The sequence below is a fragment of the Rhinolophus hipposideros genome (assembly GCF_964194185.1).
Source record: "Rhinolophus hipposideros genome assembly, chromosome: 11".
Taxonomy (NCBI): domain Eukaryota; kingdom Metazoa; phylum Chordata; class Mammalia; order Chiroptera; family Rhinolophidae; genus Rhinolophus; species Rhinolophus hipposideros.
The window spans coordinates 80335712-80362723 of NC_138057.1; the positions used below are offsets into that span (position 1 = coordinate 80335712).

General features: G+C 50.6%; 1 protein-coding gene across 11 annotated transcripts in view; it reads right to left on the minus strand.

The window, feature by feature from the left end:
- Positions 1–295: 295 nt before the first annotated feature.
- AK8 (adenylate kinase 8) overlaps positions 296–27012 on the minus strand; it is a 114010-nt gene continuing 87293 nt past the window's right edge. For all 11 annotated transcript variants that reach the window (XM_081067563.1, XM_081067559.1, XM_081067565.1 and 8 more), the window contains 2 exons: positions 1691–1771; positions 296–609 (listed from right to left, as the gene is read on the minus strand). In XM_081067563.1, the coding sequence (XP_080923689.1) occupies positions 372–609; positions 1691–1771 (319 nt within the window). In that variant the 3' untranslated portion in view covers positions 296–371. The remainder of the gene's footprint in view (positions 610–1690; positions 1772–27012) is intronic.

Consider the following 27012-nt stretch of genomic DNA (forward strand, 5'->3'; position numbering starts at 1 on the left):
TCGTCGTGTGCCATGCACTGTGCTGAGTGCTTTCTCTGCATCAGCTCACTGGACCCACAGCAACCCGTGAGGCAGGTACTGTCACCACCCCACGTCGGCTGTGAGGAAACACGCTCCGAGAGCTGTGATGTCCAGGGCGCACTACGCGTCGGTGCCGGGCACAGCTTATCCCAGGTCTGACCCCCCCTGCCCGCCGCACTCTGCCCTGCTGCCCCCCTGGGCTTCGCCCCTCCTGTGTTCCCAGAGCCCCAAACAAGGCCACCTGCAGCGACCTCACCTACAGGACACACGGCACTGCACCCAGCACTCTTTATTGGCTCGGCTGAGGTTCCAGGCGCTGGGGGTGGGGGTGGGGAGTAACTATGGCCCCTTCAGGGGACTTTACTGGGCAGGGGATTAATGATCCCGCTCTCCAGGTATTCAAAGACCGTGTACGGGTCCTGGTCCCCGTTGAGCGTGATGGCCTGCTCGTAGAACTGCTCCAGCTCAGCGCACTTCCTGTAGAACTGATCCGTCCGGAGCTTGACTTGTTCTTCCGAATCCTTCGGGTTCTGCAGGAGACGGGCCTGGATCTCCATGGTCGGAGGCGGCTTGTACATGAGGTGGTACCTACAAGAGGGTGGGGGGAAGCAGGTGGCCCGAGGGCCTGCCCAGAGGGCAGGGGAGAAGAGGGCCCTCTGTCCTACTGTTGACCAGCAGGTCACCGCTGCCCCCCGGGGGGAAGAACGCAGTAATACTAGGACAGAACAGAATAATATAGGAAGTGCCACATTCCTCTCTTTCTTTCATTGCTTCCTTTCTTTGTCCTTCCAAACAATGTTTATTAGGCATCTGCTATAGGTCTGGTATTATATCTGCTATGACGACACAATGGCAAGCCAGCCAGATGTTGACGCGATGTTTATGGAGCTGAGTGAAACGGGGGAAGGGACACTATAAGAACACTGTGAGCGGAGATGACAGTGCCATAGACGGTCACTGCTGGGAGACCCCAGGGGCAGGGGAAGGCCATTGTGCTTGACACAGGTCCGCAAAAGACTGTCCCCTGGCAGCAAGGGAGAGGGAAGACCTCAGGCCTATCGGTTAGAAAAACCCTGGTATGTCCTTCCTGCCCCTCCTCACTCCACCTGGAGTGGCCTGGTCACCACGAAACGAGGCCTGGGTTCTGGGAAGATGAAAGCTCCTACCCCTTTGTGATCGCAGGGACTCTGATTGCATTTCAACATGAACACAGCGTTAGCACTTGGTCAGACTTCAGAATACAGCTCAGGCTGTACTCCCTGTAGCTACGGGAAGGCTCAAAGGGCACTGGTCCCCGTGGGGCTGTGCCCAGCCTCGCGGTGAGAGCAAGGCCCCGTCAGTGTGCAGGTGACACCTGCCCAGTGCAGACGTCTCACACACTGCGGTCACATCTGCTGCCCAGGATAGAGCGGGCGAGAGTTCAACAACTGCAGAGCCTCGGCCCTTCATTTCCTGGTCACTATTCCAGGCAAAGAGGGTTGACAGTTGCTGCCCAGAGGTGCTAGTTGGATGAACCCCCCTTTCTAGAATCTTCTGTCAGTAGTCACCAGTGTTGATCCGGGAGCAGCCCTGCGTGGCATAGGCCTGCCAGGCGGAGAGAGGAGGCTCCCCTGTGGCTCCTGGCCCCAGAAACTCTCTGATGGCCAACTACCCGGAGTCACCGACAAACCTTTCTCCGGTGACAGGATCTGTTCTCCTCAGGGTCAGCCTCTCGATGATAGAATCTAATGGCACATTCAGGAAAAACACCCTGCGGGAAAAGAACAAGTACCATAATTAACAGGAGAGAACCCCAGGCTGGGCTAGACTCTTGTCACCTGAGACCAGAGTCGTCATCAAGACCTGAAAGTGGCTGGAGACTCGGGACCATTCATCGGGAGCTCCCGGTACCAGCGCTCCCAGAGGTCACCTGGGAAGGACACAAGCAGGCTTCCTGTCTCGGAAGCTCTCTGCACCGGATTCAGGACAGCTGCCAGGCCCCATCACTCCTGGGGGTGGGACTTCGGGGGCACCGTGCAGGTGAGCCGCAGGGGAGCAGATGACCTGTCCCTTGGGGAGGACAGTGTGTCCTGTGGAGTCCACAGATGGGTTAGAATCTCACCTCCACCCTGGACTTGCTGGGTGACCTGGGCCACTAATACAACCTCTCAGACTCCGTTTCCTCACCGTGAAATGGCGCTAACAGTAGCTGACTGGTGTCGAAGGTCTCCTGAGATGAAGTGTGTGCCGAGCGTAGTGTGGTTTGGTCATTCTCGGAGCTATGATGTCTACTGGGTACCTGCCGCGAGAGTTCAAGCACCCTGGCTGCCCGAACCCTCGGAGAGGCGGGGTGGGTTGTTTTCAGCTGCTTTTCAGAAAGGAGCCCCGGACCCAAGGGACAGGACCTTAAAAGTCACGAGCCCAGCGGAAAAGACAGAGTGCTCACTTGTGCCTCGGCTCTCTGACTGGGAATAATCTCCGACACCCTGGTTCAAATGGTTCAATCCCTCCTCTTTGGGCAACGGCACCCTTTCTTTATATAAAACCTGAGGAGGGATGTTCAGTTGGGTGTGACTTTGCCCCCAGAAGACATTTAGCACAATATGGGAACATTTTTGGTTGTCACAACTAGGGGAGGGATGCCACTGGCTTCTCGTGGGTACAGGCCAAGAACAGTGCTGAACATCCTACAATGACCAGGACAGCCCCGCCACAAAGAGTTTGCTGGCCCTTGACAGTGACTAATGTGAACAGTGCTGGGTCAGGCAAGTGTGCTGTCGCTCCCTCTGGGGGTGGGGGATGGGCGGGGGGGCGAAGGCCCAGGTGTGCATGGCTCCTGCCCACAGACCAACCCAGCATTAAAACATCCTGGCTTGTTTTCATAAATAACTTCTGGAATGTTCCATTGCTCACTTACAGCTTACTCATTCATCTTTTATTTAATCCATACACACATTTACTGAGTGTCCGCGCCGTGCCAGGCCAGCAGTAAGCTCTCGTGTTACCAGCCCCTCGTACGGAACTGAGATGTGACACTGAATAGAGCCATCAGCAGTGACATCAAGGTTGGGTGACGGATGTGTGCAACCCACTGGGGACGACATCAGTGACAGCAAACACTCCCTGTGCCCCCAAAGCCTTGTTCAGTTCACTTTCAAGGGAGTAAACTCATGCGAGAGGCACCTCTAAGTGTAAGAAAAATGTACACAAACGAGGTTTCCCACCTCACTCTTAGGGTGGGAGCCTTTTGGGGTGGATATGCTGCCTCCTCCAACTCAGTGAACAAAGAAGCCCCTCACTGTCGTCCCAGGCGTTCACCAGGAGTGTCGAGTGGGCTGCTGAGAGGCCAAGCTTTGGTGGGTGCAGTGGGACACTGGTCCCCATGGGTCGTGGACCAGCCTCTGCGGCCCAGGTGCCACCTGCCAGGGCCAGAGCAATGGCTGACCCTCAGCCAGTATCCTCACACCCAGCACTACCTGCGAAAGACTTGTGATAGAACGAGTAAATGAATGTTTGCTTCCAAGGTCTGTTTCAACTCTCTGCCTGCTGCCCGAGTTTTCCACTCCAGCCAAAAACTGAGCTAACTGCCAGAGCTGACAACGCTGCTAAAAGCCCAGGGTGGGAAGAGACCGCACACATGCTCCCTCATTCCCAGGGACCACTGGTATCATAGTCCCCTGGGGAGCCTGTGACTGCGGGATGCCGACTCCCCTGGCCCAGAAATGCTCCTTCTTCAGGTTCTGGAGGGAGCCCAGGATTTCCCCAGGAACTGGACCGGGTGGCATCGGAAACACCTGGGCCTGCGACTCTGCACCAGCGCCCCCTGCAGGTCCTGTGACCCTGGAAATTAGACAGACTGTGGACCACATGTTTCCCGGGGTGGGGGTGGGGGTGGGGTCCATGCCTCTCATCAGATTCTCAAAGGGTGCCACTTCTTACAAGTGGTTATAGCCACTGGCCTGAGTCAAAGCCTCGTGTTCTCCAGAGAGATGAAGGACGCGGCCATGGCAGACCGTGAGTGGACGGCCGAGTGGGGCTGCCCAGGTACCACACGCTGTCCTCACACCTGCTGCTGCCTTCCGCTTACACGTGCCCACGGATTTACAGGCACCCAATGCCCGTCCTCCCTGTGACTCGTTTGGAGTTAATTCACCCCAGGGCTGTAGGGCTGGGCCTGAGGGAGGCTGGGATGTGGTCAATCTGAGTGCCAGCTCCTCCTGGCCACAGGAATTGGGTCTGGATGCAGGCTGATCCAAGCCAGGCCCACATGTTCTCGATAATGACTTCCATTCGCAACGTGCTGTAAAGTAACAGCCACGAAATAAAACATGCGGGGTAGGGGAGCGTCAACACCGTGAGCGCAGGTGTTCCAACGAGCTTTTATCCTTTACACTCCAAACATGCTGGGCCCCCCATCGCACCCCCGGAACTTGCAAGGCCCAACAGCGACACCAAAACACGCTGTCACCACGGCTGGCGGCTGACGCTGGCACTCCGGACGCCAGTAGAAAGGAAGTCAGTTTGGGATCCCTGGTAATTGATGCTGCTTCATAAACAAACAAGCCCCAATTGAAAGATTTTTAACCAAGCATCGCAAGACCACTTGTCGTCATTCAAGCAAATGGCTTGTGAAAGGCTGGCAAGATCAGAAGCCCGAAGATACCAAATTGGTACTTGAAACACATTGCTGCGAAAGGCCTCGCTGGAGAGGAGCTGTGCGTCCACACTGGAGGCTTCTGATTAGCTTGGCTCATGGCGCCGTGCTTTGTGGGAGAGCTGGGGAGTGGGTGAAACGCAGAACCCATGTAGCTCTGTGGAGATACACTGCCCCAGGCCCGCCGCCCCCCCGCCCCCCCGCCGCTCAGGTTTCTCTTTTATGCTCCTCATTTACAATAATACATCCCAGGAAAGGGAGGATGGTAAAAGCAAAGGATACTGGCAGACCCCGCCAGTGTGTGAGTAAGCGGGGAGCCTGCCATTGGGACTGCAGAACTTCAGGCTCATGGCTCCCTCTCTACTCAAAGTGGGGTCTCGGACCAGCAGCATTGCACCGCCTGGGAGCTTAGCTCCACCGCCCACCTGCTGAATCAGTCTGCATTTTCAACAAGACCCACAGCGGTTTGTATGCATGTGGGGGTGGAGAAGTGCCACACTGACTCCGCCCAGTGTCTGATATTGAGAATCATCTGGAAGGCGCGTCTAGAATACAGCTTCCCCGGCACCCCTCCCAGAGCTACTCAACCAGGTTTTAGCAGCTGCTAAAACCTGCACTTGTAAACCAACGTGCACAAGCAGGAGTGGGAAGCATGGCTCATCCTCTAACCATCGGGGCGCCCTGCGAATACCGAGGCCGGGGCCCCACCCTGAGAGATGCTGATACAACTGCCCGAGGTGAGGCCTGGGAATGAAGATTCTGAAAAGCTTACCAAGCAGTTTAGTACGTAGCCAAGGTTGAGAGTGCTCTGAACCAATCTGCTCAGGGTACAAGACGGGGAAACTGAGTCCCAGACAGGCCAGGACTCAGCCTCTGTCAGCGGGGGCAGGGCTGTCAGATACCCAGTGACAGCTGGGATCTCTTCACTCTCTCTCATCCTGGGGTGCTGTTTGGGGAGCAAAGGAAACCTTCCTCCTCAAAGGCCCTGAAGCTCACCCTTATCCAGAGCTAAATTCACTGGAAATTGAAGGCGGGATATTTCCTGGACCCATGGATAGATATGACAGGTTGAGAGAGATGACATACATTAACTGACTAATTATGGCATCGGTCCAGCCCAGAGGCAGGGGCCTGCCCTTGTTAGCCTCTTGGTCTCAACACTGAGCCTCCACTACGGGCAAAACTCAATACAAAGCACTGTGGGGTCACCACAATGCCACTCCACTTCACACCCGTTGGGATGGCTATTATCAAAGCACCAGCAAATAACAAGCGTTGGCAAGGGTATGGAGAAAGTGAAACCCTTGGGAATATAACTGGTACAACTGCTGTGGACTACGGTATGGCCGTCCTCCAAAAACGAAGCATACAATTACCACATGATCTAGCAATTCCACCTTTGGGTACAGACCCAAAAGAACCGAAGGCAGGGACTTGAACAGACATTTACACACCAACATTCACAGGAGCATTGTTCACAGTAGCCAAAAGGTGGAAATGACCCAGATGTCCATTGATGGGCAGGCTGAATGAATAAAAAAAAAAAGTGTATATATACAATGAAATGTTATTTAGCCTGAAAAATGGAGCAGTCCTGACACGTACTACAACATGAATGAAACTTGAAGATATGTCAAGTGAAAGAAGCCAGACACAAAAGGACAAGTATGATTCCACTTACATGAGGTCCCTAGAGTAGACAAATTCATAGAGACAGACAGAAGAACAGTGGGTGCCAGGGTCTAGGGGAGGGGAGAATGAGGAGCGAGTGTTTAATGGGGACAGAGATTCTGTTTAGGAAGATGAGAAAGTTCTGGAGACGGTGGTGATGATATCTGCACAGCAATAACTAATGCCATAGAGCAGTACAGTTAAAAATGGTTAAAATAGTACATTTCATGTTATGTGTATTTTACCATAATTTAAAAAAGAAGCACTATGGTGTAGTTACTACACATTATGGTGAAGGTTGGGGGGAAGGGGTGGTTCTCAGGCCTTGAAAAAACTTATAATTTAATGAAATTCAAAATATATACATGTATATAAATAAATAGATGGAAAAACTATGAACTACATGGTGTACTAATTAAATCTACAGTAATTGCAATGTCATTGCCACCTAAACTCTTCCAGAAGAGTAGAGAATAGAACAAATTTATTAGGCAGCCTTTCCCTGGTGCCACAAACCAAACAAAGACTTTGCAAGGAAACTATAGACCAGTACCCCACATGAATACTGATGCAGCAGTGCTCAGTAAGACATTAGCAATTTGAATCTAGCAATACATAAAAACAGCACATTACAACTAAATGGGGTTCAGTCTGCGAATGAGAAGCTGGTTCACCACTCAAAAACCAATCAATGTACTTTACCATATCTAAAGAAGAAAACCTATAAAACCATCTCAATAGATGTGGAAAAAGCATTTGACAAAAATCTTACATCAATTCCTGGTAAATAGTCTCCGCAAATTAAAATAGAAAGTAACTTCCTCGATACAATAAAGGGTATTTATCAAAAAACTACAGCTCACATCATATTTAATGGTGAGAGACTGCATGCTTTCCCCCTAAGATCGGAAACAAGGCAAGAATGCCCACTCTCATCATTCCTATTAAACATCATACCAGAGGTCCTGGGTAGTGCCATAAGATAAGAAAAGGAAATAAAATGCATACAAATTAAAAAGGGAAAAAAATTATCTCTATTTGCAGATGACATGATCCTCTAAATAGAATTCCCAAAGAATCTTCAAAAAAGCTACAAGAATAAATAATTTTAGTGAATTCACAGGGTACAAAATCAATGTACAAAAAAATAAATAAATAAATAGACTTTGTATGTACTAGCAATAAACAACTGGCAATTGAAATTTTTTTTTAAGTTCTAAATTTCAATTGCTTAACACAACAAAGACTTTTTTTTTTTTAACAAAGACTTTTTATTTTATTGGGGAATATTGGGGAACAGTGTGTTTCTCCAGAGCCCATCAGCTCCAAGTCATTGTCCTTCAATCTAGTTATTGAGGGCGCAGCTCAGCTCCAAGTCCAGTCGCCGTTTTCAATCTTCAGTTGCAGAGGGCGCAGCCCACCATCCTATGCAGGAATTGAACCGGCAACCTTGCTGTTGAAAGCTTGCACTTTAACCAACTGAGCCACCCAGCTGCCCCTCTGGAAGCTCAGCAGCAGCTCATTGTCTTCAATCTAGTTGTGGAGGGTGCAGCTCACTGGCCCATGTGGGAATTGAACCGGTAACCCTGTTGTTCAGAGCTCGTGCTCTAACCAACTGAGCCATCCAGCAGCCCAGCAATTGAAATTTAAAAGTACCATTTACAATAGTACAAATGTGAAATACTTAGGTGTCAAGCTAACAAAATTTGTGCAAGATCTATATGTTGAAAAACTATAAAACACTGATATAAGAAATCAAAGACTTAAATAAATGGGGAGCTATACCATGTTCATGGACTCAAAAACTCAATATTATTAAAATGTCACTCCTCCTAATAGACCTATAAATTCAATGCAATCCCAACCAAAATTCCGAAAAGGTTTTTTAAAGATTCTACACAAGGTAATTCTAAAATTCTATGGAGGTTATTTCTGGAAGCGAAGTGGAATTGTGAGAACAATGTTGAAAAGAAGAACAAATTGATATGAAGTCTTACTACAAAGCTACAGTAATCAAGATATCGTGTTAGTGAAAGGACAGACACATAGATTAAAAGAATGAATAGAGTCCAGAAATAGACTCATAGTGATATGGCCATTTACTTTTCAACAAAGGTGCCAATGCAATTCAATGGAGAAAGAATGTGTTTTTTTCACTCAACAGTGAACTAATGCAAATAATGATGATAATGAGATGATGTTATTAATCCTGACCCAGACCTCACACCATATACAAAATTTAAATCAAAATGGATATTGATGCAAATAAAAAACTTAAAGCTATCAAACTTCTAGAAGAAAATCTGTGTCACCTTGAGTTAAAGATTTCCTAGATATGACATCATAATCATGATCCATGAAAGAACAAATTGACATATTAAATTTCATTAAAGGTCAATTAAAAACTTGTTCTTCAAAAGACATTAAGAAAATGAAAGATGTGCCACAGGCCGGGAGAAAATATTTGCAAAACACATATCTGATAAAGGATTTGTATCCAGAATATGTAGAAATGTGAACTATATGAACAAGAAACGACATGCACAGGGAAACATAAATAGATCCCTTACTACCTTAGTACTTCCAAATTTGATATTCAAATTGGGAAGGTCGGATCTAGGGACACAGTTTCCTAAGAAAGGTTCAAACTGCCTCCTTCTTCCCGCTTCAGAGCCTGGAGGGCTGCACTGCACCTGCTGGAAGGCAGTGGTGCACCGGGCTTTAAAGGAAGACTTGGCCCTGGGAGCCCCTTTGGTAGCTGGAATGTACACTCAGAGCGCACTCTTCCAGGCAGGCTTTGGTACACTGCAGGCGTTTTCTCTCAAGGGGAAATTGGCAATGACTACCAATGAAGCAAGGAACCAGAAAGCACCAAGAATCACCAAGAAAAATGCAAAAGGACACCGTACAGGAACCTTAGAATGTCTGCCCGTGTTTAATGAAAATGTGCGCCCACAACACAGCAGAGAGGTGACATGATGTAGCCGTCGGTGGGGCACTCCTATAGCTCAAAGAGAAGCAGTTTTTACAGACTTGTCAGGACAAGACCTCTGGCGAGTCTGCAGGCAGAGAGCGCGGCCTCCGAGTCTGAGATGACCGCATTTGGGGATGGTGGCGAGGGATGGGCACGCTGTCAGAGGGACAGAAGAAAGGGCACTTCAGAGATATGGGAGAGAAGGTGCAGGCGAATTACACAGCCTTTCAAAACTAACGAATGAAAATCAGGTCCCCTGCAGAAGGACACATACCTCTGCACACACTAGGGGTGAGCTGTCCGAGGACAGAGAGCCTTGCTTCCTTTGGCTTTCGGGCTGGGCATGTGCTCAGGGCTAAATAAACATGCAGTGAACGGCGGCACGTTGGCACGGAGGAGGCCTAACTCCACCTCCGAGAGAAGTGCCCACGAGTCCCCAGGTCCTCTGGCAGGTCCCCAGGCCACAGACGCAGGCTGCAGACTCCCGTTTCAGCTCTGGTGAAGACAGCACAGGAGAGCCTGGCGTAGCCGAGTCTGGACGCAAGCTGGCCCTCGGGTGGGGACAAGGCCCTGGCCAGAACTTTAAAATGTTTACGATGTATATTTTTTACTCTGACAAGAGTCCAATTTGCAAACTAAAGGCCAAACATCTCAACCTCATTTTAACAACCCCCTTGCACGGCCCCTCCTGTCCGCAGGTAGCAGCTGCCAAGTTCCATCACGTCCCGCCCTCCACTCCACTCCTTGGAAAACAGGGGGCTCCCACTGGCCAGTTGTTTAAAACTGCACATAATTGACAGTGGCAGTCCACCCTGGCTGGGTCTAAAATCTCCTCAGGGGCAAGAACACTCTCTGACTAGCACTAACTGCTAAATTAGCAAGCACCCCCGCCCGTGGCTTAAGGAGAATGACCCAGGAATCAAACTCTTGCATAATCAGTCTTCATTTTAAAGTCATCTTAAAATTTCTGCCTCCTTCACCACCGGGAAGAAAGAGAATAATTCCTCTGCACGCAGCCACCCAGACGCTGCCCAGACAATCATGAAACAAAAGGTTGGAAGCCAGAAAGTTCTACAAACTTTTCCCAAAGAGAAGGCAAATGAATGTAAAGCAAAAATGACAGTAGACAGTAGAAAGCTAGCTGGAGCTACACTACAAGATGGGCCAGTCTGTGCCAAATCATGGCGTCATCTGTGCCTGTGGCTCCCAGCCCAGATGTGTGGGGACACAGGGCACTCTTTAAACACTCTGGCCAGGGTCTTCTCCTGGCTCCAGAAAGGTGCTGTGTCAAACTCTCCCCAAATGTCCTCTCCCCGACTTCTCTCAAGCCACGTACACTCAGCACGTCAGCCACTCACCTTGGCGGAACCACAATGGCTCTGAGGGGCCACCAGGCACACGCACTCCCTTGGTTGCCCTTTGCTCCATGTCTGTGTTTGAGGGGCCTGGCTCCCTCCCCAGCTCATAACACCAAGTTCCTGCAAATCCTTGGAAGCCCAGCGTCTTTTTTGGGCCCTGACCAGAGGCCACACTACACTTCCCACCTCGTCCTCAGAGTGTTGTTGCTACAGACACAACCTGCGGACACAAGTGCCCTCTGACTGGGAACACAAATCAACACGAATCAACAGTGGAGCACGCCTGTGTGGACACCAGTTCAGACCCACGGTCTGCAACAGGCCCAGGAGAACATCCGGGCTGGTGAACATTTTGTCACTGTCCCCTGGTGTGGGGTCACCGAGAGGCTCCATGGGACCCTCCGTCAAGCATGCCTGGCTCAGCTGTAAGGAGTGTGGCCAGCTGACAGCCTCCAGCATCTTCAGGGGCTTGAACCCTATGTCGTCGTTATACTTACTGAGATAGAATTCACCTCTTAAAGGGGAACAGGCAATGATTTTTAGTGTATTTACAAAGCAGTGCCGCCGTCAACCTGATCTCGGTTTTCATGACACCTAAAGGAAACCCTGCACCCACGAGCAGTCCCTCCCCACCCCCTACCACCAGCCCACGGCAACCACCACTCTACCTCCTGTTTCCATTGGTTCTTCCTATTCTGGACATTTCATAGAAATGGAATCATACACTATGTGGCCCCCCAAGTCTCCATTTAGGAGGAGAAAGGGGAAAAAAGCAGTGCCTTAGAAGGTTATTTTAAGAATTAAACATGCTAATCCCTATAAAGCACAAAGACTATTGCGTGGGCCCACATCCGGGCATCACTTAGCCTGATGTGTTCAAGGCTCATCCGCATTGTCATGTGGGTCACAGCTTCACTCCCTCTATGGCCAAATGGGGTTCCATTGTGTGGATAAACCGCATGTTGTTGATCCATCCACCAGCGGATGGACACTTGACCTTGCTTTCGAGCAAGGTCACCGTCCTCTGGGGAAAGACAGTGCCAGGGCCTGGGATTCCTGCCCAGCGCAGCCCTCCCAGGGATTTGCTTCCACATTACTCTGGGTGTGTCTGTGAGAGTTTTGGGATGGGATGAGATGGACATTTAAATCGGGAGACTGAACGAAGCAGTTGCCCCCCACCCCCGAGTGTGGGTGGGCCTCAGCCAACCAGTCGAAGGCCTGAATAGAACAAAAAGACTGACCCTCCCTGAGTAGGGAGATGTCCTCCTGGCTGCCTTTGAACTGGGACACTGGCTTGGTCCTGCCTTCAGACTTGAAGGTCTTCTGGCTCTTCCTGGCCTCCAGCCTGTCAGCCTTTGGACGAGAACCACACCACACAATCCGCTCTCCTGGATGTCCAGCTTGCCAACTCACCCTGCAGGTTTGGGGACTTGTCAGTCGCCACAATCACATGAGCCGATTCCTTGTCTATTTCTGTATATACAGCGTACGTCCTACTGGTCGTGTTTCTCTGGAGAACCCTGACGCATGCAGTCGCAGAGCTGGGATTCGAACCCAGGCAGCTGGCGCCAGTGTCTGTGCAGTGAGCCGCAGCGCTCCACTGTGAATTGGGGAGAAGGCAGGAAGGCGGCCTTGGCGTCCCCAAGCTGAGCACAAACCACAAACCCCAGACATGTGGTGCAGCTGTAGTTCTCTGGGCCTGTGTTGCTCAGTGTCCCAGGTTCAGAGCCAGCAGGAGTCAATGTCATCTTTCTCCACTTGAAACACATCAGCAGAAAGGGATCCAAGGCAGGAAATGGTCCAGAGGCCAAGGAGGTGTCTGCACGAGCCTCTGCTCCCGGCCCCACCTGCCCCACCAGTACTGCTCGAGAGGCAGGCATTTCCTTCAAGGACCAGAGAGGAGGGTGTGCAAGGTCTGGACCCTCGAGCCACCTAGGACACAGGTACATCTCCTTGTCAGCAGTCCCCGGAAGTGGGGAGCAGAGGGCGGGCTAGGTGAATTCCTTGCAAGCTTTCCTTTCTCAAAGGCAGTGTCCATCAGGGACAAGTGCAGCATAAAAATCTGGCCCTGGTGAGGAGTTACGTAGGATATCCCAGTGTCCTCAGCCACGCACCTTCTCTCCCCACTGTCCGAATCGCCATTCGCAACTCTATTTTTTTAAGGTGCTGCAGAGCAACTTCTGTGTAACCCTTTCCACAGCCGGAATTTTCCTCCACGACTATCTAAAAGTGTTTTACTTCTTGGCTTCAATTTTGATTCTTTGCCTCTCATTAACCACCACCACCACCACCATCACCACCACTGCAAACCTTTACATACTACACGCCAGGCACGTGTTCTAAGCATATCACACATGGGTATTGTCCCATTTAATCCTTGCCAGAAGCACACAACCCAGGTCGTGTGGTCACGCCCATTTCAAGGATGGGGACACTCAGGCCCCCATGAGGTTGAGTGATCCCTCCAGGCTGGGAGCCAGGTCCGCCTGACTCTAGGACGCTCTCTGGCTGCCCTGCTACCTTCCTGTATGAAAAATAATTTTACGCCATTCCCTGCAGTTGTCAGAGATTCCTGAAGCCTCTGGTGAGAATCAGGGAATGGAAAGTGAACCCTAAAGCAATTTAGGAGAACGAGTGTGGGGGGGTAACACCACATAGGCGCCCTGGTCCGCAGGGCTCGCTGGACCCCCACCTCAGGCCCCTTCAGGCCAAAGCCACCACCTCACCTGTGTCCTCTATCACCTAAGGGACACCTGGCTTTCCCCCCATTGGGACCCCCTCCTCAGTTTGTCTCCCCAGGGACTCCGAGCAAGCTGCCCCTCAGGGTTAAAGATAAATAAGCTGGATTCCAAAAGAGCCTTCATCCCCAACTGCAGCGACCTTGCCTGCAGAATCTGCCACCATGTTTGTTAAACCCACACTTTAATTATGCCCAAATTATGTTAAATCCTTGCATAAACATTGCGGTGGCCTCTTGCAAAGAATTTCATTACTCGAAGTTGGGCTGCTGCCAGAGCTCCCGGTTAAAAAGTAAGAGGAGAACAGACACATGCAAAAAGGATAGATATTGTTTTCAAAATAAAAAGGCAAGGTTATCCTTTGTCAGATTACCCAGGTGTCAAAGACAAATAGTCCCTCCCATTCTACAGACTGAAGGGGAAAAAATGCCCTTCAGCTCTCCAATCTAATAGGTTTTACTTCTCGAAAAGCCTAAATCTGTTTAAATATTAATAACCAGGGGTATTAATTAAGGGGGAAAAGTCCATCAAGAGAACCCCAATATGTTTACAGTGTCCCCGGGAAACTGGGAAAATTCACAATCAAGTGTGTAAATGTTCTAAAAAAGGGTCCTGAATATTTTATGAATATTTGTCATAAAACAGAAATAATAACCACTGTGCAGAGCTATTAGAATTAATATTTATGCTGCCCGCCATGAAATATTCATGGGGACAGAGAAAGGGGGGCCCGTAAGACAAGAATTAATTTACATTGGGCTCGGTTTACCCGCTGGCTTGATGTTTAAAGACGGTTGACAAGCCTCGGTATGCACCCGCCAGTCACTTCCCCCGCAGTCGGTGGAGTGGAGGGGGTGGGGATGGGTCCGGGCTGCTGACAGCTCACAGATTGAGTTTCTGACAGCCCTTAAAAAACCTAAACGGCCCCCCACCTTTTTTTCCTTCTTCCATTGCCCAAGGCGCTCTGTTCTGCCACCGTTCACCCGATCTCCCCTTCCATCTGCTGAAATTAACGAATTAATGAGCGCGATACACTTTACAGTGGGGCCCTATGAATGTTTACAGGCGATTAAATTATAATGTGGGGTGGCTGTATAATTCATGAACCAATTAAAGGAAGTGTTAGTTGATTTGATGGGATGAGGACGTACAAAATGCATTTAACTAATGGGGAGCCACGGGCTGCGAGGGCCGGCTCCCTCTCTCGGATTACCGCGGCTAATTGCTGCACTTTATGGGGCTGTCACTGATAGCCATGCATATTTCATTGTTCTCAAATACTTCAATTGTGTGCGTCCGTGTTGAGGCTGTAATACGGAGAAGCCGGGCCAAACTTGGCTGTAGTTACAGCGGCCGGGCCACGGCCGGCCGGCTTGGAAACCCGAGCTGGGGCGTCGGGTGTCCCCAGCCATTAGGTGATTAAAAGGGCTCAGCATGTGATCGGCTTTTGTTTTACCAACAATTCTGGATGCTGGCTACATGACAGTGGCCACACCGGGGACCTGACCCCCTTTCGTGTGGGGGAGGTGGGAGAGGAACTCCAAAGCCTCCAGTATTGCCTGCCGTGCCGTGTCCAAGGTGCAGGGGTCCCTCGGGTCACCCAGAAGGCCCAGGTTCCCCCAAGGGCAGTTCACCTGGGATGCTTCTCCAGCTAAGGGTTTCCTCCAGGCCTGACTTTGTCCAGCCGCACAATGCGGCCACTGGGGGCTTCATTAAACATGGTTAGTGGCAAACTTGGACCCAAACTTGAAGCTCTGTCATCAGCACGTTGGCGCGTGCTTGGAAGGAAATCGCAGAGAAGAGCAAACTAACCCGCCCCAAGAAGGAGTAAGATCAGCTGGGAGCTGGGAAACAGAGAGTGCATCCGCAATGCGGTGTGCAGGACAGAGGCAGCAGACGTGGCCCAGTCCCAGCTGGAGGACAGTGGTGGCTGGTTCAGAGATGCCACCTTCATACCAACAGCCCCACTTCACTCTGCGAGGAGGGGGCCGAGTGTCCCCCAGCTCATCCCAGATCGCTCGAGCCCTGCGTCAATGAGCTGCCGACCTCAAACTTGCTCCTCTTTCTTCTAAATTGGGATTCCATACCAGCTGAACACACACACTCTGTTACACACACACACACACACACACACACACTCACACACTCAGTAACTATGGTTAAAGCCCTGAGGTTAACACTTTCAGTCTCCCAGTGGACCCCTAAGAAAATCTTGTGCTCCCACATTTGCACCCAGAGCTGTGACCCTGAGCAGAAGAAGCCACAGGTTCTCTGTCTCTAAGATGAGGATGGCTGTAGGTGGTGAAGGTTAAAAGAGCTAATCCATGTGCCTAGTACTTGGTCTGGCATGTAATGACTGCCCAAATTATTTCAGCTAACACCATTACCGTGTGATACTAGCGATTTCAACTTGTGTCATTAAGGAGGCTAAAGTCACCACTTATCTACTCCACAAATGCACACAAGGTCAAGGTCGGCTTCCCGCCGCCAACCGCACATTGGATGTCAAGTGAAGCCACTAGTGAAATCTACAAGAAGGCCACGGAGTCAGCAGAACCTTTTGTGACAAGTGCAGGGCGTCTCTGACTCGATTCAAGAGGAAAAGGTTGTAAGAGACCAAGAAACTCAGGTGAGAAGAACACCCAAATGATCATCGCTTTAAGGATGGAAGAAGGACCAATTACAGATGAACAGAAAGAGGGTCAATTCAGCCTAAAATAGCTCCACGGGACCTAAGCTGAAGTGCTGACAAGCAATGGGTAGTTCGGCTGGATTTAATGCATCCTGGTTTAAAATAAAACCAAAGTATCATTTATCAAGTGCTTACTGTGTGAGACCGACTGTCCTAAATATTTTACAAACGTGACTTTATATCATCTTGTGAGGTAAACGTCAGTATTTTCAGTGCGCAAATGGGGAAACTGAGACGTAGAGGAGTGAACACCTTGGCTCAGGACTTTCCTGAGCAGATACTTGTACACGTGCAGACACGTGGGCGAGTTTCCTACAGGTGAGTGACTTATTGTAGCAAAAATCTAGACACAACATAAATGTCCACAAACAGAGGAAGGCTTAACAAATTGTGGCATTTTCTGCAGCTTTTAAATGAAATCAGGTAGCTCTAGGGTGCTGACAAAGGGCAGACATCTAAGACACAAGCTTGAGCTTAAAAAAGAAGTTACCTAACAACATGCGTCATATGAGCCTGTTCACGTTTCACACGAGAAATAAAGCTGTAAAGATGTACACCAAACTGGCCGGAATGATTATTTGCGGGGAGGGATCAGGGGAAATAAAAGGGCTTTTTAATTTATACATGTCTGCTTATTTTTGTTACAATGAGAATGTATTATTTCTATAATTAAGAAAAACAACTAATGGTAAAATCACAAGAATAAGATTATTTCAAAAAAGGAAAATTGTCAATTTTAAGCTCAACGACAGGATAAGGGTGATAACACATGATGGGACCAGTTTCTCATGCAGATCACACAACGTGCAGAAGTATAATTGGAATGAGCCTGACCCCCTGACAGCATCATGGAGTCAGCACTTCATTTCACAAGAGAGGGCAGACCAGAGACAGGGACACAACAGTGGCCACCGAGAAGGACAAAGGACAAGTTCCTGTGTGTAGACGGCAGCTCTCACCAGGCCTGCAGCCTCCCAGGTGCCCAGGTTCAAGAAGGGTCAGGTGAGAATGTGGGAAGAGCTCAGTGCAAACCAACGCCTCTGGGTTAGGAAATCAGCTTATGTTTGTTCATTCATTTATTCCACAGATGTTTACGCAGTGCCTCCTAGGTCCTAGTCACCAACTGTCCCAGGTACCATGGATCTAGTGGTGAATGGGCGGACACATTGCTGCCCTCACTTAGCTAACTACGCAGGCTTAGACACACACGGGTAAGGACTACCTGTCCTTGGTCCCTGGAGTTGATCCCGCCATTAAGAGACTAAACATCATATGGAAAGACCAGCTTGCGACCAGCAAAGAGATGAGACACACGCCTTACTTGGTAAGTGTAATTGGGCAAGGCAGATGAGACGCACCCTACCATTTTGGGTGAATCATTTTCTGATGAATGGCTGTCGTCAATCAGCTCATATTTACAGTGTTTGCTGTGGGCTAAGCACGTGACACCCACAACGTTATCTCATGGAATCTTTCTGTATGAAGTAGGTACAACTCTTATGCCCCGTTTGATAGGTACAGGAACTGGGGCTCAAAGCAGTTAGTGCAGCCAAAGGTCACATCATCCTTAGTTATAGCAGACTTCGTGAGCTTGGGTTAGTGGGGTACCCCAGCCTGAGCGGTGACCACCGGGCCACACTGCCTCCCGGATGGTCTTGCTTAGAATACCTCGCAAACAGCTCTGGCTCTGCAGATACCTCATGCCTCACATGTCGCTAGCATGTGCAGACGCCACTGGACTAGTCTTCACAGCCAGCCTGGGGCAGATGGGTTACCGTCACCCTGCTCTGTTACCAGCTACTGAATGACCCAAATGGATGTGGGACCCACAGCCACTGGACTCTAGCATCCAGGGTGGTAACCAGCAACCTGCTGGGTGTTTACCAAATGCAGGGCTTTTCGGGGCGCTCCACCTGTATTGTCATACTTACTCTTTTTCTTGAGGCAGGTATGTCTCGCGTTTAGTTTTTCCATTGAGGAGAAATTCACAAACATAATATTAGCCATTTGAATAAACACAGTGCGGTGACAATTTAGCACAGTCACCATGTTATATGACCATCGCCCCTGTCTAGTTGCAGAACATTTTTATCACCCCAGAAGGAGACTGGTATTCACTACCTAGTGACCCCTGAGCGCCTTCTCCCTCAGCCCTGGGCAGCCAGTAGTCTGCTCTCTGCATCTGTGGATATTATACAACCCTGACCTTGTGTGACTACAGTCTCTCACTTAGCGTAATGTGTTTGAGGTCGTATTTACTCCTCATGAGCAAACTTCTGAAGCAGTTCCATAACCAGCCCCCTTTTACAGATGAGAAAATGGAGCCTCAGCGGGGGGAAGGGACTTGCCCAAGGTCACGAGAAAGTCAAGGGCAGAACCAGATTCCAGCCAGACCCGTCTGATTCAAGAGCCCATCATTCCACCGGGATCATGTCTGACACTTTCAGTTTTCCTAAGATGATTTTTTTTTTAGAATAGAATGAGAGAGCACTGGCTCAGGTCCTGGCATCGGCAGCACGCAGACCGCAGACCACTTCCCTTCACTGCTTCCGGCTCCCGCGTCCTTAAGCCACACCCTCTGCACGGCGGGCCCCTTGGCCTCGAATGTTCATCTCTGGGTGGCCACTTGGTTCAGGAGGCTGCTGAGATGTCAGCCCCCGTCCTCTCCCACGGCTGCTTTGTCCCTCCTCCCTGGGAGTCGATCACAATGATTTTTTTTTTTTTTTGGTGGGGAAGGGAAACAGGACTTTATTGGGGAACAGTGTGTACTTCCAGGCCTTTTTTCCAAGTCAAGTTATTGTCCTTTTAGTTGTGGAGGGCGCAGCTCAGCTCCAGGTCCAGTTGCCATTGCTAGTTGCCGGGAGCGCAGCCCACCATCCCTTGTGGGAGTCGAACCGGCAACCTTGTGGCTGAGAGCCCACTGGCCCATGTGGGAATCGAACTGGCAGCCTTCGGAGTTAGGAGCACGGAGCTCCAACAGCCTGAGCCACCAGGCCGGCCTGAACACAATGAATTTTTGTTGTTGTTGTTGACTGTCTGTCTCTGAGGGCACATGATATGTCTGCGTTGCTCTCTACCCTGTTGTCAGCTCCTAGAATGGTGCCAGGCACACAGTAGGTGCTCAATAAATGTTTGTTGACTGAAGGATGTTGTTCTCAAGAACCTTGTCCTCAGAATGGAGGGAGAATTTTGAAGGGTTGGCTGGAGCTGAGGGCAGTAGGAGGGGTGAGTGGGGACGACCACAGCCACAAGCCACACTCGAATTGTCGTAAAGGACATGCGCTTGGTGCAGAAGGCGGTCACACAGGGTGACCACGCATTTGCCATCTTTTTATTTCCTCCATGACCTACTTCCTCCACTTCCTTTGCTTGCAGTATTGACACTCGGCACATTTTTATTGTTTCTACCATGTGCAGGCTTCTGGGGTGGCCCAGGCTCTGCCTGGAAGGCCCTTATGGGGCTCCTGGGCCCGTATGTGCCCCCACCCCCAGGCTAGCCTCCCCTCCACCTTGTCAGGCTGCCACCATCTTCATTCCCTTCATGCATCTTTCTCTCCAGCATGGAGGCTACAGAGGCCGGATGGGAGACACCTCTGCGGACTTCCCAGGGCAATTCAAATGACTTTCCGGAACATTCCAGCTAAGGGAAATCCCCTCTGAGCTCCACGCCAGGAAGGCCATTCTCAAATTTCCTCCCACATTTCTAAATATGAGAAGACGCTCTTACTTGTGGACTAGCAGAGACATAATTTCGGATTCTGCTACGTCAAATAGTCTGCCCCTGGCAGATCCTGCCATGACACAGCCCTACCCCATGTGAGCTGCCTCCGAGAGGCTCCCTGAGACCCGTCCCCTCCTCACCCTGCACCTAACTTCACGATGCATTCAGAGACGCGTTGCTAATGGAAGTTAGGGACAAACTGCACCCTGGACTCGGCTGCAACTGGAGGAAACTTCGATTGGGAGCGATAAAGGACAACTGCCCAAAGCCCAGCGCTATGGCCTGGTGGTGCCAAGAGAAGACTCCCCTAATTGCCCACTGCCAAGAAACCCAGGGTTAAACTGTTTATCTGGTTCTGCTCCTGGGTTAAACTTCGGAAGTGGACCTACCCAGGAGTGAAACCTGAGCTTCTAGATAAAGCTTTTCCACAACCTTGGCTGGGGGCACAGGGCCGCAATTTAAAACTTCTGGGTTTCGATCATTGTCTATGAGTTAAATCTATTATTCGAAGCCAGAAGCCTCCCAGTTCTGCTGGAATCTACCCCAGGGCCCCTCCCCGCAATGCCCCTGTGCCTATGCGCTGGGGCTGACAGCACGACTGCTCTCAGCGTGCTGTGCAGTCACTCCACGGGGCTGCGACAGCGTCTGTGAACATGGACAATGGATTAGGTGGATGATGCGTGTGGTTAAGACCACGCTTTTGTAGAGTATCTCCAAACAATGTCAGCACACATATACAAAATGTTGACATGGGCTATCTCTGAATACCAGAAATACATACTTAGCTACATTTTCTAACTTTTCGCCAATACGTGGATGCCCTGTATAAGGAAATGTTTGAAACATACATGGACACTCCCCCCCCCCCACCACGACCGCTCTCTGACCAGCTCCTCCGGGGCCTTCCCACGGCCTAGCCCTGGGGTATGACGGGGCTGGGTGGGTCTGGCCTGGCTCTTCAGTCTCATCCTGAGCCCTGAGGGCCTCTCCGCTGGCCCTCCGCCTGCCACCCTGCTCTCCAGACCAGCTGCTCTGGGTCAGGCCCGGCTTCCTCCCACCCCAAGTCCAGAGGGCTCCTCACCTCCTCTTCCCAGGCCTGCCCCCTTCCTTTCATTCATGTCTTAGCTTAAACGACCCCCCCCCCCCGGAGCCTTCCCCAGCCATCGGACCTGCCCCTGCGCCCTGACATCCCCCAAGAAGCACGTGATTTGTGGGTGTTTCTCCTTTGCTTGCTTGGTTACTGTCCGTCTCCTCCGTGGGACTCTTCTGTTCCCTGCCGTCACCCCAGGATCTGGGACAATGCCTGGCAAAGGGCAGCCCGCCACAGATACTTGTGGGATGGACAATCCACGCGTGAGGCCTGCCCCCATTACTAGGCGTAGCAGCTGCCCAGCTGGGCTCCAGACTGAGCACTGCACGTCGGGGAGTCTCATGGCATCCCCATGAGGAGGGAGCGGTATCATTCTTTGCAGCTTCTAGTGATGAGGAGTCCAACATTCGGTCACCTGTCAGTCACCTCCCAGTCACCTCCCAGTGAGTGTTCAGTCCCGCTAGTCGTGGGCCCTCTTCGTCCTGCCTTCCATTGCCGAGACGCCCACCGGTGGGTGAGCCTGGCCCTGCAGGCCTGGGGCTTGGCAGGCCGCAGGCACTGGCCCTCTGCCTGACCCCAATGGCAGGGACCCGGAATTTCTACCTAGAAGGGTTTGGGGCAGTGGCCTGGTTAGACGTGCTCATGGACTTGTTCAGAGTCCCACATTCTGCTTAGCTAGGGTGCTGGGGCTCGTAGGGGGGAGAGGCTGAAGCCATCCTGGACCCCACCCAGGCATGGACATCCTTGGTCGGGAAGGGCCCCCGGGCATGGGCTCCCACTGGTGGCTCTGGGACTAGCCAGTTCCCACGCTGGAGGACCGGCGGTCATCCTCCCTTACGAGGCCCTGGATGGTGTGGCCTCCCTGCCTGCTGAGGTGGAAAGGGCACTTTCACTGTGGTGGCCCCCCCGGCCCCACCTTTACTCTCAGTGCTCATTCCTGCAGCCTCCCAGAGTGGCTCTAAGGTGCCAGAGGGGACAGCAGGCGGCATACACGGAAGTCCCCTTTGTCAGCTCTGAGTTAAGTACTATATCTGCTACATTTTATGGTGCAGAAAAGGGGCCGGGAAGTGAACTAACTGGCCTCTGTTCACGCGGCTCACAAGGGGCTGCCAGGTCAGGTCCCAGACCTTACGCCGCCTTTTCTAAAGGCCCCACTGCAGGCCAACTCAGTTCAGGGCGCTCTGAGAATCCACTCAGCTCAGCACTAACTCTGGGCAGGAGGAAGCACTGACGCCCACCGGGAATCCCTGCAGCACCCGCAGATGGGGGAGCCCGACATCGGGAAATGGAAAACGCCATGCAGATTACGTCTTTTTGATGTTTCTGAAGTACCTCAGCCACAGCAGGCACAATGACGTGTTTTGGTCCAGGACAGAAATGGCTACTTGCATCTTAGCGCAGGACTGCAGGCACAAATGGGGACCGGTGATGGAGCGAAGTCCGCTTACTGCAGGGCAAGCCCAACGTGACACAGGGGCCTTCGAGATAAGACAGCTTGTTACATTTTCCCTGACTCACCAATGATTCTGGATGATGAAGTTTTCCTAGATCGGGAAGCATGCAAATGAGGAAACAGCATCTAGCCCCCTCGCTCACCTGATTGGATGCCCAGTGACCAGAAGCCCCGCCCCTTTTACATCCCGTTTCCATCACCAAAGGTCAAACTTTCAATCACCTCCAGTTACTGCTGCCACTGCGTCCTCGTCCTCGGCTGGCTCGCTCCTGTGGCTGCTCCACAATGGACACGTTCACAAAATGCAGCATTTCCTCCTCTCCCTTCCCCCAGCCATGCCTGTCTCACATCACGGTCCAACATTTTCCAACTTGATTCCATTTTTCTCCAACTACTTAAAGAAAAAGGCCTTACGGCCAAAACATTACCGCTGGCCTGATTAGCCATGTGTTGCTGATATTTTTATCAGCATCTTCCCTTCTTCCAGCTGACAGGAGCGAGCACTCACTGCCGTGGATATTTGGATTACAACTTGGTTATCTAAAATATTTAACAGGTTTTCATATTTTCCATGTGTCAGGAAACTGGAGCGCCCGGGCGTCCTTGGCACCGCGATCCTTATCTCATCCAGGGTATCTTCCCGTGGTCGCGTGCCCTGCCCTGTACCCCAAGAACTAGGAGAGACAGCTGTCGGTCAGCAGCCTCCAGCCCCTCTGAAAGGCAGACCTCCACGGGGAGGGGACTGTGGAGGGCAGGACTGCAGCTCACTCATCTAGGCATATCCAGAGCCTGCACTGTGTGCATATAACACACACCACGGGCTCAAGGAGAGTTTGCTGAATGAATGAATGACCTTGGTGGAATGACATCCACAAACCACCAGCTGTGGAAGCAGCAATCCCACTAGCAGTTGCAGTACAGCACCCAGGGGTAAAGAGGACCCCAGAAACCTTCTCACTCTGCAGGTGAATTGCCTTAGACTAATGGTTGATTGGTTCTCAAAGATTTCCAAGGAAAGATGGTTAGTCATCAGGCTCCTTTGGGTTTTTTGGGTTTTTTTCTGTTATGGCCATTTTTACAGACACTACAAAAGTTCTTTTTGGCCAGACTCTAACTGATCCATTTAAATTCTGTTTCCCTCTCATAGAAAATACCCAAACAGCAGCTCACTCCTGTATGGAGAAAAATTATTCTGCCACAAAGAACCTCCCAGATTCTAAAGAGGACACTTCAAGGCCAGCACTGGGAACCCCTCGCCTTCCTCAGCATTTATAGAAAGGATGATGTTTGGTGCAGAGGCCTCTCCTAGAGGGTCCTGGGCGTGGAGCTCTGCCCCGGAAATCGGGGGGGGGGGGTGGGGAGAGAGGCCTGAAACCCACAAAAACATTTGTTAAGTAAACCATTCATATACTTTGAAGCTCCCTATTCTTGGTAACAAACTCCTTTACCCACCTCTCCACCAACCACAGATCCACGTGTTGCCACACAGAAGGCAGGGGTGGGTATGGATCCGCTGCCGGGGGCCACACTCCAAAACAAACTGAACCCGAACCAACTTCTCTCCAGAATCGCCGGCACCCTGCTGGCAGACATCTCTCTGGCCAGGCGAGAGGAGGCTGGGTTATCCTAGTCTGGAGCTCAAAATGTGTTTTTGTGGGTACCAGACATATACCACCTGATTTATTTCTCAACAATCCCTGGGGACCGGTACTGTGTCATCATGTCCACTTTAGAGAATATGTAAGTGACCTCCCAAGGTCGTGTGGCCAGTAAGTGGCAGAGAGGATTTGAACCTTGGCGGTCTGGGCCCTAAGCTGCCACACCTAGTATATGGGGCAGGGTCTCTGTCCCACCCACACAGCCGCTCTGCCCAGCCTCGGGGACCACAGCAGCTCAGGGGTTCTCCCCCCGGACAGCTTCCCCATGGACGCCTGGCTGACTTCGGGCTCACTCGGCGCTGTGTACCCGAGGGCATCCAGTAGGCACCCCACAGGCCAGTCGGATCCATTCCCCAGCCGCTGCACCTCTGCCCCTTAGATCAGATACCTGAAGGGCAAACAGCTCGAGGCTTAGAGTGAGGCGGCCACAGAGAGCAGTGCAGCTCTCCCTGTGTGTGCTCGTCACATTAAGGTGCGGACGCCCACAGAACGGCTCACTCACAATCATTACCGACCCTACATACATAACTCACCAGATTGGTATCTAGAGAGTTCTGCTTGGCTGATTTTTTCTGCTCCCCTAACTACTCCACAACTAAATGTTTCACAAAGCCATTTCCTCCCCAAATACGTATGTTCTCAAATGTTTATTAGCCTCTCTGTCATGATCAAGATTTTATGAGCACTCTACACCAACTGCGAATTAAATACATAATTTTGGATCCATCAAATGCCAGTTTGGTGCTATGTTTGTCTCTATTATGCCGCAGCAGTTGCCGTGGGCGCCTGGCGGGTGACAACTCAACGCGTTTGTCCAGGGGCAGCCAAGGTGACTGACATTTCAATCCAGAAGCAGCCACAGGGAAAAGTAGAGGAGTTCCCACTGCTCGCTGGCATGGCTGGAGGGTCCGGGAGCAAAGGGCCCAGCTCAGGAGGGCTCCCTCCCGGCCTCTCGACCCACCCAGCTCTGAGCAAGGAGAGTCCGCTATCTCGCAGCAAATGGAAAGGACAGATAAGACAAAAAGAAGGACTGTTCTCTCCTCTAATGACAGTAACAACTCTCACAGAACGACCAGGCTGTGCCCGGGGCCCGTGGGTTACCCCCAGTCTTCTCTGTGAAATCCAGAAGGAGCAGTTCACCAAGCTGGAGCAAAAATGGTGACCGCTAGTGCTTCTTATTCACTTATTTGCCTAATTATTCATTATTTATATTTACCTATACATTATTATACATTTACCTACACATTGGAACCTGACAGCAACTTGGCACCATGTGGCTATTAATAGTTCCACTTTCAAATGAAGAAACGGAGGCTCCAAGAGGGGAAGTAACGAGAGGGAAGGGGAGTGACTTCCTGTCTCTGGGCCCTCGCCTGAGTGTCCTTTCTGCTTGGAATGCACTTCCCCTGGACCTCTCTCGGGGCCTCAGAGCTAACTGTAATGGTGTGTGGTACAATGAGTCACTTATTGCTCTTCTCCCCCTCCGAGTGGGGCTCCTACTCAGACGGGAGCTGGCCTGTCCATCCTGTCCATTGTTCCAGCACATACCATGTGTTCACTCAGTATTTGCCAACCGATGCCGATTTAAACCCAGCAAACTTAACCTTTGACTCCAAACCCCGTGTTTTTAACACTAAACCTACCACTTCTAGAAAATGTCATGGCAGTGCCAGCCAGTAGTCTGTCCCCAGGGGAACCGAGTGGGCCTGAGCCTAGGTGGAGCTCTATGTCCTGCTTTCCTGGGGCACACCTGTTCTCACAAAGGACAGACGGACGGTCCTGGCATGTTTCTACCACCAGGCGTCAGGATGAGCAGCGTGAGCTAAGTCGGAGGCCAGAGTGTCCAGGGACTGGCCTTTCTAAAGGCTACACGTTGGGGAGCCCTCCCACCCCCCAGCCACCAGTCAGCTCCCTCACTCTGTGTTCCGTTTCTCAAGGAGGCAGCATGGGCCTCATGAGAACAACTTTCTTTCATGGTTGGCCTTTGTGTTCATAAGCCTGTCGTGTTTTAAGTTGTGACCAGAGGCTCAAAGCACTAAAAATGGAAGTAATTGTCATTATTTAACTATGCTACATGTGAATCAAGAAGTAACTGCTGTGGGCAGTTACAACCATTCTTGAAAGAAAACATTTAGGCATATTTTAAATCCATCATTGATCTTAAGGGGGAAAAAATATGCTCCCTAAAACTTAAGTTTCATGGGAGAAGATATTTGCAAACAACACATCCAATAAGAGGCTAATATCCAAAATATATAAAGAACTTGTACAACTCAACAACAACAAAATAAACAATCCAATTGAGAAATGGGCAGAGGACCTGAACAGACACTTCTCCCAAGAAGACATACAAACGGCCAACAGATATATGAAAAGATACTCAACTTCACTAGCTATTAGAGAAATGCAAATCAAACCACAATGAGATATCCCCTCACACCCATCATTAAAAGGACAAATAATGACAAGTGTTGGAGAGGCTGTGGAGAAAAAGGAACCCTCAGACACTGTTGGTGGGAATGCAGACTGGTGCAGCCGCTATGGAAGGCAGTGTGGAGGTTCCTCAAAAAAATTAAGAATAGAATTACCATATGACCCAGCAATCCCTCTCCTGGGTATCTACCCAAAAAATCTGAAAACATTTATCTGAAAAAATATGTACCCCGATGTTTGTTGCAGCATTATTCACAGAGGCCAAGACATGGAAACAATCAAAGTATCCTTTGATAGATAATTGAATAAAGAAATTGTGGTATTTATACAAAATGGAATAATATTCTGCCATAAGAAAAGATGAAATATTGGGCCGGCCCGGTGGCTCAGGCCGTTGGAGCTCCGTGCTCCTAACTCCGAAGGCTGCCGGTTCGATTCCCACATGGGCCAGTGGGCTCTCAACAAAAAAAATAAAAAATAAAAAATCCCGAAAAGATGAAATATTGCCATTTGCGACAACATGAATGGATCTTGAGAGTATTATGCTAAGCAAAATACATCAGACAGAGA